The following is a 15,434-nucleotide window of genomic DNA, read 5'->3' as shown; positions in this document are numbered from 1 at the left end:
TTTGTTATGCAGCCACTGTTATACTGAGCCCACACTGTTGTAGCATGCATATGAGTCAATCTTCTTGTGTCTTGTGTTTTATCACCGTTTTAACCGATATAGAATACAGTGTGAAATGTTTTGGAGGAAAATGTTTTGAACTAGTACAGACAGACAACAGGAATTAAAAATTGGAGGTAAGTGTATTATAATCATGTCACTTTGTAAATTATAGGCCTATTATGATCATCTTTTCGCCTCCTTGATTGATTGGTCATTTGTAGTGTTTTCTAGGCAGTACCCATGAGTGTATCCTGGACAATGGGGCCGGGGCGGCACGTATGTTTGGGGGGTGGGGTCAGGGGGCTACTATCCAGCTGACCCCAGTGGATTTAACTCATTTTCATTTTATTTTATCATCCACAACTAGACCTACTTTTCTGTCTTATTTATTTATTCAAATTATGGTTATTGAATGAGTGAACTTCACTAAACTCTCTCTTCAGAAGCTTACATTGTCTTTACCCTTCTTTATACTGTATGAAGTATACTGGCGAAGAGTTTAGTTTCATTCATATGTTGGGATAATTAAATTGCATGCCTGGATTTCCCTGCAATGGTAGCTCAGTGGTTAAGACATTGGACTCCTAATCGGAAAGTCAAGCTGCCACTGTTGCGCCCTTGAGCAAGGCCCTTAATCCTCAACTGCTCAGATGTATAAATTAGATAAATTGAAGTCGCTCTGGATAAGTGCGTCTGCCAAAAAATGTAAATGTAAATGTAACTGTAAATGTAAAATGAGTGAAACAGACATTGGTGTAGGGAGCTCAGTATTCAGTTTCCTCTGCTGTGCGTTATGTATTTTGCATGGTGGTGGAGAAACATGACCTTGATGTTTGCTACTTGTGTCTGAATTACTGCGGAAATGTTGAAGACACTGGGAATATATGTAAATTCCAGGTTGAAATTCCATAAGGCCATAAATTCATAGCAGCATATGTTGTATTTATTTCACAAAGCAGGCTACATTTATTGTTTATCATTCCTTTTCAGTCACTGCTTTACCCTGATCTGGGTTTCGGTGGATCTGGAGCCTATCCCATGAACACTGGGTGTGAGGCCGGAATAATCCCTAGATGGGACAACACAGGCTATAAGAAGAATCCTAAATGTTTTTGAACTAGGTATCAGTTTTATATTTGCATTTGGCTTCAGATATTTTTTTTTTCTAAATCTAAAGCAGCAGGCCTTTTGAGAAATAATTAAACTGCTCATTTGGTCTTTAATACAGCAAAACTTTGATTTCTGCACAAGAATGACAGTAAATTCCCATATGTGCTACAGACGTGTGGTCTATTGCGAAACACATATTTAAGCTTTTCCATATGATGTATATGGAATTTCCCATTATGACTCAGAAATTCAAAAGAAAAAGTACTTGCAGAACAAGAAAAGTATGTAAGGTTTATGTTCATAATGACTAAATTACTTATGTAATTAATTAATGAGAGGGGAATAATTGGCATTCTGGCTCATAGCCACTCTGCACATCTGATAATGGCTAAAAATTGTGCTTAGTAAGTACAGGTGTCTAACAAGAATGGCCACTCTCTTCTGAATGTAGTATGATTTCTTGCAGTTGTACTCGATTTCAGTTCCGTAGGGGTTTGCAGGAAGTGCTATTTGGGTTGAGTATGTTAAGCCTTGCAGGTGTGGCGAGCTCTACCTACTCTTGTTACCTGGGCCCTTGTGAAGTGTTGTGCAGTCTTGACAGAAAGCCAGGCATTTGCAGGTCTGAGCAGAAGCTGCTGTTTTACACTGGATTGGTGTCCATTACCATCCCAACCCCTCTAAACTTAAGCATTTTGCTCTGAAAACAGCATATACAGTCAACATCATTGTAGTCTGTCTCCTGTGGGTCTGGATGTATAACAACTCTCCACAAACACTACACACCGCCTTTCAAATGCCACTAGGCTACATAATCCTTTACTTACAGTGTAGTGAGCGTTACAAACTGTCTATGTTTGTGGGATGATCAAGAAAATTAGTGCAAATGTGTCAAATAAATGCAAGGCTCTTCTCTTTGTGTTTAAAAAAATTGTTGTGCTTTATTGTAGGTTAATATTACAACGCATATGTTACAAATAATAACAATTAAGTGAGACAGCTTCAGTTGTGTATGGTAATCGACGAAGAGACAGAGCCAAGCGCCATCAGGGGGCTTGTGTGGTTGTTATTCCTCCCTTCCAGATGTAATATTTTTTTCCACAAGGCCACAGCATTAAACTCCCAAAACAAAGTTCTGTAATGCACTGACTGCAAACAATTAGAGCCAGAGTGTATCACAGAACTTTACTTGGAAAGCCACAGAAGAGCTGGCTAATCCTCTCCTCCTATAGGACTTCTCGTCTTCCCACTATCAGAATCAGGGGGGTAAAAGCACATGTTAAAAGTTCTCTAAATCATTCAAACTGCATGTAACATTGCTCTTCTTATCTAGTAACAGTCACATACTTATTCAACACTGTCCTGAAAATGAAACGAGCACCTTAAAAGACATTTTTTAATAACCGTTATCTTCATAAGCAGTAGGATGGAACAAAGCTAGAAACTAAAATATGGCTGAGCAGGAGTTGAGAGAGGCCTATAATGATGGTAAGAGGCTTATTATGATTATAATGATAAAATAGGTTCATTTCCCCATATACCAACCTCCCCCCTCCACACACACACACACATAGTATCTATGTATAATGTTGCACACTGGACACATATGGATTCAAGTTTACATTTACACTACGTATATGTTGTATGTAATAAAAATGATCTGTAGTGGGAAATGACACGAGAATGGTTCAGGTTTACTTTCAAGGCTCAGCCTTACCTTGCTCCAAGGTTGTGAAGTGAACAGTCATAGCGGGGGATAGGTAAAACAGCTGACGTGTCTATTTGGAGCTATGCATAAGCCCACTATGTGAAGAAAATCGAATTAATCCTAGAATGGTTTACCAACACAGTTAACAAGTAACTATTACAAACAGAAAGCGTAACTGCTCTAAACTAAATATTAAACCCGAGAAAGAAATGCAAAGCAGAACTATAACTAAAGTCGTGCCGTTGACGAGAATGACATCTGCACGCAAGAAGTGAGTTCGTCCAACCTAAATAAAGCACAAGCTATGGCTTTAAAACAAAGTTGATTACTGACTGTTATGTGTGCACCAGAAGAGAGAGTGCATGTACCTCACTTTCAACAGAAGAGAGAAAAATGTTGAACATACCTGCTGGAGTTCACAGCTGCAACTCAGCACTTTTATGCACGAGGTTAAACGCATAAAACGCAAAACAAAAAGGGAAAGCACCATTTTCAGATATGGCAAGACTTGACTATATCTCTACCGCAGAGGTTTTTATTCGGTGATTCTTTTCTCTCTTTTTTGGTAATATTTTTCCCCTTCTCCCGGACCGAGTGTTCGCTCAGGCGCCTCACAGCCGCCGTGTCTTTCCGCGTCGCGCACACAGCTGGAAGAATGTCGACGTGGAGCTGCCAATCGTGAGCGCGCAATCACGGACGCGCTTCAGACAGGGGGGAAAAGAAAAAAAGTTTCGCTTTTGGTGTAGCTTTCACGCAGGCAGAGGGCTAGACTGGAGGTAGAGTGTGAAGTTCTTCACAGATACGTGTCAGTGAACCTGCTGAAAAGATTAAAATAGCCTAATTGAGGTGTAGCAGTCTTTAGAGTAGGTTGTCATTGTGTTGTCATTGACATGATATATATACTCTGCAAAATAAATGGTTACATGTAATTTTCCACTGCAAGGACGATCGGCTGTCCTTCCTGTCTCCCTGTAGCACTGTCTTAGGCGCCTTACATTACAGACATTACAGTTTATTGCTCTGGTCACATCTGCAGTCCTCATGCCTCCCTGCAGCAGGCCTATGGCATGTTCATGCAGGTGAGCAGGAACCCTAGACATCTTTCTTCTGGTGTTTTTCAGAGTCAGTAGAAAGGTCTCTTTAGTGTCCTAAGTTATTGTAACTGTGACCTTAATTGTCTACTGCCTGTAAACTGTTCGTGTCTTAAGGACTGTTCCACGGGTACATGTGCAATAATTGTTTATGATTCATTGAACAAGCATGAAAACTGTTTAAACCCTTTCCAATAAAGATCTGTAAAGCTTATTTGGATTTTATAAAATGATCTTTAAAATACAGTCTCCTGAAAAAGGGAAGGTTTTTTTTCAGAGTATAGTTTTGTATGTTTTGTATGTTAAAAGGTTGTTTATTAATTAATTTATTTTTAATTTTTTTATTTTTAATGATACCGTGATTGCAGTGCACCTTTAAACGGATTTAAAGTATATAGCTGTACCTTAAGGACCACAATTATACTTTTCATTTGATTTTAAGGTAATCATTTCAATATAAACTTCATGAACATGCACTCTTGAAGGTTACAAATACACACTAAAGGTACTAGATAGTAATCGATGGACCTTTGAGGGGACAAGCAAAGGTACATATAGGCCTAGGTCTATACATTTCAGAGGGTGTACGGGTTCATCGCAGAGCCCGTACGATCTGTCTCTCACACACATGGCGCACACACAAGTTTTAGACAAGCTGCCTACAAAACATGTTTTGTTCACTTGTACAGCCACACTTTAATACTGAATGAAGAGCCCTAATGCGTGCAACAACATAATTTCTCATATTGGGTCGTTTTTTTTCTTTTCTTTCTTTTTTTTTTAAGTCAGTATGTGGCACTTTGGGCCCAATGACATTTTTGACAAGTGAGCAGGTGACCAGTAGAGGTCGCAAGCTGATAGACGGAAAGTTTCACATGCACACAGGTTAGGACGTGATTTTCAAGGCCCTCATGGCAAATATTTGCCATCACTGCACCTCTACAGCTCAAATAGAGGGCATTTAGGAGTTGGACTCTACTTCTATTGAGTCCCAATGCAGCAAATCTATGTATTTTAGCTGAACAATGACTTGCTGTAGTGCTTACATTTCATATAGTCTCCCCCCATCTCAAATATATATATATATATATATATATATATATATATATATATATATATATATATATATATATATATATATATATATATATATAGAGAGAGAGAGAGAGAGAGAGATTATAAAGAGATTTCTAAAAATCTTTAAATAACCATATCAGGGAAAGTCTCATTTGTGCTTTGTGCTTCAGTTTTGGTAAACTTCTTTAGCTTTGTATGGCACAGACCTGGGTATTTGGAAGCATTTACAAAAACACCCAATTAGCCACTCAGTTTTGACCTCAAAATCACATTGACAGCGTCGCGATTGTCCAATTGTGAGAATAGTTACCTTATGTCTGTACAATGCAAAAAGCACTAGTAGGAAGTAGCCTGATTGCATGTGGTTGCGTATGAAGGTAGAAAGGGGCGGATCCCGCCGCAGCCCAAGCCGCGAATCTGATTGGCTGTCGGCGGTTCGGGGCAGGTCCATCAAATGCTTGGGGCTTCCCGTAAATTTTCATAACTCCACAGACTGTATTTCCGCCACCATCCGCTGGTAGTGCGTCGGCTACTAATTTATGCCGTTTTATTCGTATTTCTTCTTCTATTATTATTATTATTTGTAACGTTTTGAAGAAATACAAAATAATATAACACATTGGAGTTACTTCGCAAAGGGAGACAGAAGAAAATCGCCAAAATGATGGAGATTGAGTTACCTAAAGTGCACCCAAGTCAACAGGTAAATAATAATAATATCAATGTTTAGTAATTATCCGTGTCTTCACATCTGATTAAGAGATGACGATCTGTTCAGTTTCTTCGTGTGTCACTGTGTGAAGTGTGTAATGTAGGGAACTTTTGATTTCTAGCTCGGTCTCGACATCACGTACAGGCTGCTGTGGTTTTAGTGATAATGTCAGTCTCGGCTATAAAAGGGACGCGGGTGATTTACATCATCATTAGCGTTTGTTTTTTAATGTAACCAGCTTCACGAGGAAACGCATGATCAGATTTTTAGTAGCTATCAGATCAGGGGGCGTTTCCTGTGTTTGTTTCCGATATTCTGTGCTCTTGAAGAAAATTCTGCCAAGTCATGGAAGCCGGGCGGTACAGCCAAACACAGTCCCAGAAATCAAGGACAGCTTCCATTAGCCAGTCATAACCCTCCTTCATGTCACGTTAACGTGTGATATCATTAGAAATCGGTAGTTCTTCCGTTTCATTTGATCAGATGCCCCATCGCGTGCGAGCTCGCGCCGTCTGCGAGAAGTGTTCCCGCGTTGCACAATCGGAGGCGGCGCTGTTTTCAGACGGCTCTTGTCTTTCCTACACCACTTTGTGCTGATGTACAGGTGTTATACAATACACATTGTTACGAGATCGATTTCCAACACAAAAAGCACTAACCGTGAAATTCAGGACAGGATTGACATTTCGGTGGGCGTGGCCTCGGGGTAAATAAAATCTGATTTCATTTCACCATAATCTTGAAATAATGCTAATAATGCAAGGTTAGGCTGTGATTAGGACACCTCTGTTCTGCCTTTCACTGTAGGACAATAGAGGTGTTTAATAAACACTTAATAAGATTCTGAACAGGTTTAGCAAGCAGATAGTTTTTCTCTCTCTGAAAAATATAAAAGGTGTTTTAGATACTAAAACAACCGAGCTATTTCACTTCCCTTATTTTAGAAGAAGAGGAAGTGATATTGTCTTCTTGAGCTCTGGTTTGTTGCGTGTTCTCCCCGTGTTTTTGTAGGATTTCACCCACACACAAAAACATGCCAGTAGGTGGATTAGCAACAATACACTGACCCTAGAATGAGTGAATGAGTGTGTGAATGTATGTACGCATGGTGTCCAGGTCTGGACTGGCGTCCCATCTATACTGAGAAATAAAGGTACTTTTCTTCGTTGCTACCATGGGTAGATGTACCTTTTGTAGATATCTTTTACCTGAAAATGTGAAAATAATCTAAGGTACATCATTGGACCTTAAGGACAACCAGTGCACCTAATTAGGTAAAAGATACACAGTAAAGTTACAAAAGATGTGTATGCTTGATGGTACCTCCCTTGTGACAAGGAAGAGGAAAGTTTGGTACCTTTATCTCAGGTTTCAGTAAATCTTGATTGAAGCCAGTGTTCCTGGCATAGGCCCCGGATCCAATGTGACCTTGACCAGGATAAACCAGTTACTCAAAATGAATGAACAAGGAAGTGATATTTAAGCAATTTTCTTTACCTGGAAACCAGCTTGATTCTGCAATACTACTTCCTAATATTAGTCTAAGAAAGAACATACATGTTAAATATGGTGATATACACCTTATGCCAGTGCTGGAGTTCAGCATGGTAAGGCGATTTTCATTCTTTGTGCTCTCATACACTTACAAAACCTGGCAATTAACCGGCGAGTTAAATCAGATGTTTTTGAGCATATAAATCCCAAATCCCACTGTGATGGATTTGGTGGACACTAATTATACACCAATATATTATACAAATGTAACAGAGACATAAACAACCAAACATAATTCCATAGTTATAATAAACCTGTAGACAGCCAACGCAAGAGAAGTCAGTGGTTAAATCATTACATACATCAACCACAGAGTGCTTACTTTACATTAGGTACAAGATGATGCACTCAGCACAATATATCATTTATTTTCCAAAGATTTTGTCATTACATGTCCAGAAAACAATGTTGTTGTAATAAGATATGTAAAATAAAATAAATTTAATGAAACCTTTTACTATTAACTGTTGTCAGAATGAATTTTAGGAATGAATACTAATCAAAAGTAAATTTTTACTAAAGTAAATTAGTCAGTTTAAGTAAATTTTAAAGTATTTTAGTTTTACATTTAAAATATCCAATGTTGCTGTATTTCAAACATTGATAAGAACATCATGGCACAAATATGTCATCGCACAAGCTTCCATAGGACCTAGACAACAACTAGAAGTTTAGTAACTTTGATATACTTGATATGTTTTAGTACTGGAGATGTTTGAATGATTATTTCCTGAAAGTGCTTTTGCCTTATGCTTATACTATCACTAGATATACACAGTGAAGATACTGTAAGCCCTGTTTGAATGACCTCTATGTCATATTCTCCACAAGGCACGTGGATCTAGTGTGGCCAAGATACTAGCTGTCAGACTAATAACGATGTTATGCCAAACATTGTTTGAGATACTTTGCATATTGATTATTTTCAAAGAAAAAAAAAGGAAATGTGGAAAAGTATTCAGCAATGTTTGCTTTTGATTGAACAATAATTAGGTACAGTTCTGTGGCCTGTGGAAGCAAAAAATATCTGTTGGGTAACAGCTGGACCTTAGCACACACTGTTAATAAGTAAACTTATTTTGACTAGTAAGACACATAGACTTGTGGTAATGCATGTCTTACAAAGGAACAAGCTGGTGAGCAGGCTAGCTTATTAGCATAGCAGAGCTGGCATTCACTTCTAAGGGTAATTTCATTTTTGATGATATAAAGTTATTGAGTTTCAGCAATTAACCCTTGGCTTGGTATAATCCAAGGAAAGTGTTGAATGGAAAATTGGCGGTTAGGTGAACGAATAACCTTGGCGTTTAATCACCCTTACCCTGTATTTTAGTGACATAATCACAAACCTTTTATCCACAGCAGTGCCATTTGCCTTTGACACCATGAGAAGTTGTGAAAGTATGAAACACGCCCACAGAAACACTCCCACTTATAAAGCCATCCAAGGCAAACAAACTAATACTTCCATCCATTGTGTCAGTTAAACAGAGATAAAGAGAGAGAGATTCTTATGTGTGTAAGAGGTCGAGTCAGGCATCTCGTTAAAGGTATCTGTTAAGTTCTGGTTTAGATATTTCATCACACCCCTCCTCCCTCCACCCTTACATGGCTATAATCTCACGCACGCACAAGCACACACACACACACAGAGACACACACACATTTGGCTCTTTTATTTAAAAAAACACAAACAAACTTACCACAAAAAAACCTTTTAACAGTATTTTTTAAGTTGTTGGGGTCCAAATGTCTCCACAAATAGGTACATCTTACAGTTTTGATCTTGTGGTGACCAAGATATAAAAACATGCCCATAGACACACACACACACACACACGCGCACACACACACACTCACTCACATATTGCTGACCAGAACCGGTATTTGAACTCTAACACCTGTATTTATTCTTGAATTTGTTTTGAAGTAAGCCTTGAAAGTTTTTACATTTTCACTTCCATCTTCTAACATGTGAGAATGTTTCCATATAATTCGGCCTTGTAACCACTTCTGCTTTGTATAGTCCCCACTGTTTTGTTTTTTTTCTTTCTGGTGGCAGGCCTTGTGATCAACGTTCATTAAATGAAGGAAGTAAATTTTTTACAGCCTTAACAGTAGGCAGAGTCACATGCTACTGCATCATTCTCTGACCTGCACAGACTTTACGCAATACTCTAGTGATTACGCTGTTTCCTTTCTGTAAATAAATGGACTGAAAAGATGGTTGGAGGAGAAAGAGAAAGCCTAACTGTTTATCTTTGGACATTCTTGACTTTAGGGTTGTTATGAGCTGTGTGACTTCTCTATTAAATGTAGAAAGTCAGCTTTTTGAAGACTTGTCTCTTATCGGCTCTCTCTTCACTCATTTATTTGTTTATTTTTTATCACGCATGACCGTTTATAACATTTGAAAGTAGGATGTATGTTTTTTTTATTCCTTGCTTCGGTTTTCCTTGAGGTTCTATCCAGTCGTTGAGGTTTAACCAACTTTAGACATTTCGCTTCAATCAGTGTATGTTCCTTTTTTTATACTGTATATGTGTACATGAAATACTTCCCTGCCCAGGGTGCTAATAGAAATCCATTTTTAGCCTACAGCTGTTTAAAAACCTAGGTTTTATTCTATATTATGTGCTGGTAGGTTTGTTTTTTCTCCCTTGGCATGTTTTAGCCAGAGAGAGACATGATCATTATTTACACGGATATATAATCAAGGTTTCCTCTGATACAAAGAACACACCAGACTCACAAGTGGCCTTCTGTCTTTGCCCTCCTAACAGTCTGGTCACGTACATGACAATTACGTGACATACGGTTTAACCTAACCCGCTGCTTGCTCAGTGTACAAATTCCACTCATGCATGAGTTAAACACGTTAAGGAAGCTCATGCCAGCATGTTTTACAGGTTTGTTAAAGGGTCAGAGGTAAATGCACTCTCGCTCAGTTGAATAAGCTGTGTATACAGTAATCGTGCTCTGACAAGATTAAACCATGTTTCTTAAATGTGTTGCCAGAACAGAATACACCCAGTTTGTCCTTTTTTGTAGACAAAGTTTTGGAAAATGTGGGTGTGTTGCTGTAATGTGAGGAAAGAGGAGACGAGCATCTATTATTCATGCCTGCGTCCTCTACATTACATTCACGATAACAGAGTTGTGAGCCGGGCTTGGCTGAGCCATGTGCTCACTGCTGCATAGCAAGAAGAAGAAGAAGAAAAAAAAAGAACACAAATCCCCAGAGAGCCACAGGGCGTGGTGGAAAGGTGCTGAATGGTGCTGTTTCTCTCCCCCCTCTTTCTCTGTAGGATATAGATCTGATTGATATCCTGTGGAGGCAGGATATAGACCTGGGTGCAGGAAGAGAGGTGTTTGACATCAGCTACAGGCAGAAGGAAGTGCAGCTGCAGCGGCAGAAAGAGCTGGAGGAGGAGAAGAGACAGCAGATAGTGAGGGAGCAAGAGAAGGCGCTTCTCGCTCAGCTACAGCTCGATGAGGAGACTGGAGAGTTTGTGCCTCGGTCCACGCCTACCAACAACGCTCTGACGCAGGCTAACACTGCGCCTGCTGAAATCACACAGGTACACACACACACGAACTCGAATGACCTTCTTATGCAAGCTAACAAAGCCATGGTTTCATCATACAGGCAGACACACACAAAATTAGGCTTGGGTGAGATAACGATAATGTATCAGTATGGTGATAAATTATATGACTAAAAAGATCTCTGAGATATCACTGGCACTGCCATTACTTTTATAACACCTGCTGATTAAACTTTATTCACAAGGATAAGTAGTTGATTAGACACAGTGCAATAAATGACATCTTATCAAGTGAAAATTTCTGGAATATAGTCAAGTTTATCTGGGTATTTAATATAATAAAATGATAAGAATCCAAATAGATAATTACTAAAGCTATTTCTACATTTTTCAAGCTTGAAGTTTTTCCCCCCTAATTAAGCATTTATTTCTAAAAAGAAGCAAAATGATCTGTCATAAAACCTACAGCTTGAAATGTGTAAAAACATCTAAAGCAGATCTTGTATACAGATCTGTGATTTATAATAATTTCATAATAAGAAATATTACATAAATTTGCCCATATTTAAGATATTTTCACTTGCTAAGATATCCTTCTTTTTTTGCAGTGCATTTAAATAGATCTCTTTTAAACAAATGCATAATTTCCTCTACTATTCTGGTAGCTGTTAAATAAAAGCCCATTTAAATTCTACAGTTTATCAGGTTTTTAATGTGGCTTTGATGTTCTAAGTGATGTTAAATGTAAATATTAAATGCATATATATATATATATATATATATATATATATATATATATATATATATATATATATATATATACACATACATACATACATACATACATACATACATACACACACAAGCCATAGTGGGGTCCAAAAGTCTGAGAGCACTAGTGAAAATGTTTCTATTTTGCAGTCTTTCCTAATTTAATACAACCATAAATTGTTTTCGTTACAATTTATATTATTGACAACTTGAGGGAAAAGTAGTATCTTTTAAATATTTATATGAATTTCAATTTCTTAGTATTTGCTATGTCCCTTTTTAGCCTTAATGACGATGTTTTGTGATTTGTGATGTATTTTTTTTGCCATATTGCACACTCCTACACAAAACACATACAGTATCTGTTCAGTTATTCACACACACTCTTACACGTCGAATCACCCCATGATTCGGTTCTGGGAAAACCCCACCCTCCTGTTAACCCAGTCGGGTGCAGCTGCCTTGTTGCTGGGTTACTGCTGCCATAGTGTAATTACGGGAACTCAGGTGGTTCAGGTTTCAGATTAGATGGCTTACAGCTTCAGAGAAACACCTCCCTATAACAGCTCTCCTGCTGTAATATTTATTTAGGTCCGTGTTAATGCTACAGTGTTTCACTGCTGAATTATTGATTGGAACTGGAGCAGATACAAGGGTGTGAGATATCGGCAGTTGGAGTGATGTCTTTCTTACTCTGGGTGTGAAATCAGTCTGATATGGATGCCTCCGGCTTTGTGCATACAGAATGTGGCATTCACAGAAGAGGATGGAGACGCCATGTCATTTGACGAGTGCATGCAGCTGCTGGCAGAGACGTTTCCTCTAGTGGAGCCAGCAGCGGTAAGAGAGGATTGCATCTTCTTATTGCCACACATGCTCACCATAAGGCCATGTTATCATTCCGAGTCACTTTATAATTCTATGTCAAAATGAATGTGTTATGAATGTTTATGATTCTTTTCTTTGCAGGCTGCTCCTCCTTGTCTGGATCCCTCCATTCCTCCCTGCACAGACAGCACCCATCTCATGATGCCTGGAGAAATACCCATGCTTACCCAGAATCCCCTGTTGCCAGGACCCATGGACCAGACCTGGATGGATCTGCAAGTAAGGCTCAGAACACACATTCACTTTTATGGGAAATTTTCAGAGACTGAGGGAAAAAAAGTCCTTACAGACAGTATTAGTTTCATTGTAATAAAATGTAATAAAATATTTTTGAACATATTTTATAATAAAATTTTTGTCTGCTAATGGCTATAAATATATGAGTCTGTAGCAGGTTCATTCTCTTGCAAATGGCCTCCCATAGTAGACAGTTATGGAGGTGATGTTTTTTGAGTAAAGTAGCAGTTTTATAGCCAAAGTATTAAATCCTTTTCTAGATAAACAAGAAGACTTAACATGGATTTTGTGGTCTAAAAACATTTTAAAGACACAAGTGGTAGCAGTTGTGTTTCAAGATTAGGAGTTCAGCTTACTGTTTGGCTACATGTAGTGAGAGAGTCATAAGTAGACTATTTAGTACATCCCTGTGTGATCTACTTTCAACCTCACGTGGAGTAGAGAGGCCTCAACCTGCCTCATAGTGACCACATGACCAACCTTTGTAGTCATACTGTTGACTAGCTCCTGTGGGAATGTTTGCTTCACTTGTTTTTGTTTTGCTTCCTATTTTCGACAGAATTTTTTCAGCTTTATCCTGAAATAATGATGGTGTTACATGCCAAGACCCACACAGACTTAGCTTCCTAACTAACAAACATTTCCAGAAGCTAACAGTTTGCCTTTCTAACAGTTCCAGAAGTTTGTTCTGATAGGCAAAACACTAGGGGTTGTTTACATGAGTAACACTGTGTCCCCTTATTTTATTTTTTTAGCACTGCATGAACATTCAGGAGATCCTGGATATGTCCGGATACGTAAACACAGCCCAGCCTTCCAATATCCCGGAGTCCAACTACAGCCAGTATCTGCCTAAACTAAGCGATGTCACCACTGGCACTGCCGATATGTGCCCTCCAGCGTACATGAACACTTATGATGGGGGTTATAGCAATGTTAATCAGATGAGCCTGAAAACCCCAGACATAAACGAAAGCTTTGTAACAGACGAATTCTGTGACATGTTTTACCCTGATCTGGAGGCTAAAGTGAACAGTGCATCTCTTCCTTGTGAGGGTGGAAACACAGATGGACAGCTAGATGAGCTCCCAAATACTCCTTTGCTCAAACCAATGGACCTGCACAGCCTGTCTCCTGGACAATTCAGCACAGAAAAAACTAAAGACATGGCCGAATTCCCAGATTCAGATTCCGGTTTGTCCCTTGATGCCAGTCCAAAAAGTAGCTCTCCCGGAAAGTCCCTGCACGGCGATGGCTCTGGTGGATTCAGTGACTCAGATATGGACGAGATGGAGAGTGGCCCTGGGAGCATGGAATCTGATTATGCCGACATGTTTCCCCTGCTGTTCCTGAGTGATGGCCCTCAACAGTCACTTTCGGAGAAATCTGGCATAACTCTGGTGCAGGATGATACTGATAAACAACCAAAGACGGAGCAAGCAGAGGCGAGTGGATACTCTAAGCCACCCTTCACCAAAGACAAGCAGAAAAAACGCTCAGAGGCACGGCTCTCGCGTGACGAGGAGAGAGCAAGAGCCTTGCAGATCCCATTCGATGTGGAACTGATCATCAATATGCCAGTGGACGACTTTAACGAGATGATGGCCAAGCACCAGTTGAACGAGGCACAGCTTGCACTCGTGCGTGACATTCGCCGGCGTGGCAAGAACAAGGTAGCAGCGCAAAACTGCCGCAAACGCAAGATGGAGAACATTATGGGTCTGGAGTACGAGCTGGACTCCCTCAAGGAGGAGAAGGATCGTTTGATGAAGGAAAAGAGCAAAAACAGCAGCAGTCTAAAGGAGATGAAGCAGCAGCTCAGCTCGCTGTATCTTGAGGTGTTCAGCATGCTGACGGATGAGCAGGGAAAGCCCTACTCCCCTAACGACTACTCCCTTCAGCAGACATCAGACGGCAGTGTCTTCCTTGTCCCTCGCGTTAAAAAGACTCTTGCTAAGAGTAACTAGCACTTTTTCTGCTTCTTCTCTTTCTTGGTACTACATAATTCTGTAGCTAAGTACTATGCAAAAGAAGAAAAAAAAAAACAAAACAAAACTTTATAGGCATTTTTTGCTTAATCTTTAGCAGTAAAGATGGCAGAACTATTATATAGTTTTTGCTTATTCTACTTTCTTAATATTCTTAATATCTCCTATATTTTGTACTTCTTTATATTTTATCTGAGAATGTTTTATCTTAATGGTTTGTAAATACGTTTATACTTTATTTGCTATGGGAATATCAAACAACATACTGTATTGTACTGTTTTAGAATGCTACTAATTGTGTTGCAATCACTGGCACTCAAAGTCTGTTTTTATATCTTAATTTAAAATACTATTGCAATGTTATCTATTGACTTAGTGCTTTATAAAAAATAAATAAATAAATAAACCATTCATTTAATTTTACGTGAAATTGTACTTTTTGTGTTACTGAGGGTGGAAATCTGATGAACCTGAAACTATGTACAGTGTGACAGTTTTATCTACATAACAAATCATTATAAAAAGGACAAATTGTGTCTCTGCGTGCGAAATGCCAACCAGACATACAAGTTCAAACCTGGCAGCCTAAAGCACACCTTATCTGACAGGCCTCTATTGTTAGACTGTTGCCTGTGTGAAACCTACAACATTGTTCCTCTCAGCCCTGCTGGACAAATACAGAAGAAACACAGAGCTGTACACATTGTAGTG

At 39.0% G+C, this 15,434-nt stretch overlaps 1 protein-coding gene and 2 long non-coding RNA genes across 3 annotated transcripts; 2 read left to right on the top strand and 1 right to left on the bottom strand.

The window, feature by feature from the left end:
* LOC124628247 (uncharacterized) lies at positions 1 to 2,673 on the top strand. Its single transcript, XR_006982649.1, has 2 exons — positions 1 to 176; positions 1,033 to 2,673. It is a non-coding gene; the product is annotated as an uncharacterized LOC124628247 (long non-coding RNA).
* On the bottom strand, positions 2,072 to 3,530 carry LOC108266714 (uncharacterized). Its single transcript, XR_001812935.3, has 3 exons — positions 3,264 to 3,530; positions 2,867 to 2,952; positions 2,072 to 2,398 (listed from the first exon to the last, which is right to left on the bottom strand). It is a non-coding gene; the product is annotated as an uncharacterized LOC108266714 (long non-coding RNA).
* A 1,986-nt stretch (positions 3,531 to 5,516) lies between these two features.
* nfe2l2a (nfe2 like bZIP transcription factor 2a) lies at positions 5,517 to 15,146 on the top strand. Its single transcript, XM_017470076.3, has 5 exons — positions 5,517 to 5,728; positions 10,600 to 10,872; positions 12,355 to 12,450; positions 12,580 to 12,717; positions 13,491 to 15,146. Exons 1-5 carry the CDS (start codon positions 5,687 to 5,689, stop codon positions 14,700 to 14,702), a joined length of 1,761 nt encoding a protein of 586 aa, XP_017325565.1. The 5' UTR covers positions 5,517 to 5,686; the 3' UTR covers positions 14,703 to 15,146.
* Positions 15,147 to 15,434: the final 288 nt, after the last annotated feature.

This window comes from Ictalurus punctatus, chromosome 6 (assembly GCF_001660625.3).
Source record: "Ictalurus punctatus breed USDA103 chromosome 6, Coco_2.0, whole genome shotgun sequence".
Taxonomy (NCBI): Eukaryota; Metazoa; Chordata; class Actinopteri; order Siluriformes; family Ictaluridae; genus Ictalurus; species Ictalurus punctatus.
Note: the sequence above shows the minus strand (reverse complement) of the source record. Positions and strands in the feature narration are given on the sequence as shown.

Excerpts from the sequence above, each read along its gene's own strand:
- nfe2l2a (XM_017470076.3), top strand. The coding sequence starts at position 5,687 with ATGATGGAGATTGAGTTACCTAAAGTGCACCCAAGTCAACAG. Across the intron at positions 10,873-12,354 it reads CGCCTGCTGAAATCACACAG|AATGTGGCATTCACAGAAGA; the intron begins GTACACACACAC and ends TTGTGCATACAG. Across the intron at positions 12,718-13,490 it reads AGACCTGGATGGATCTGCAA|CACTGCATGAACATTCAGGA; the intron begins GTAAGGCTCAGA and ends TTATTTTTTTAG.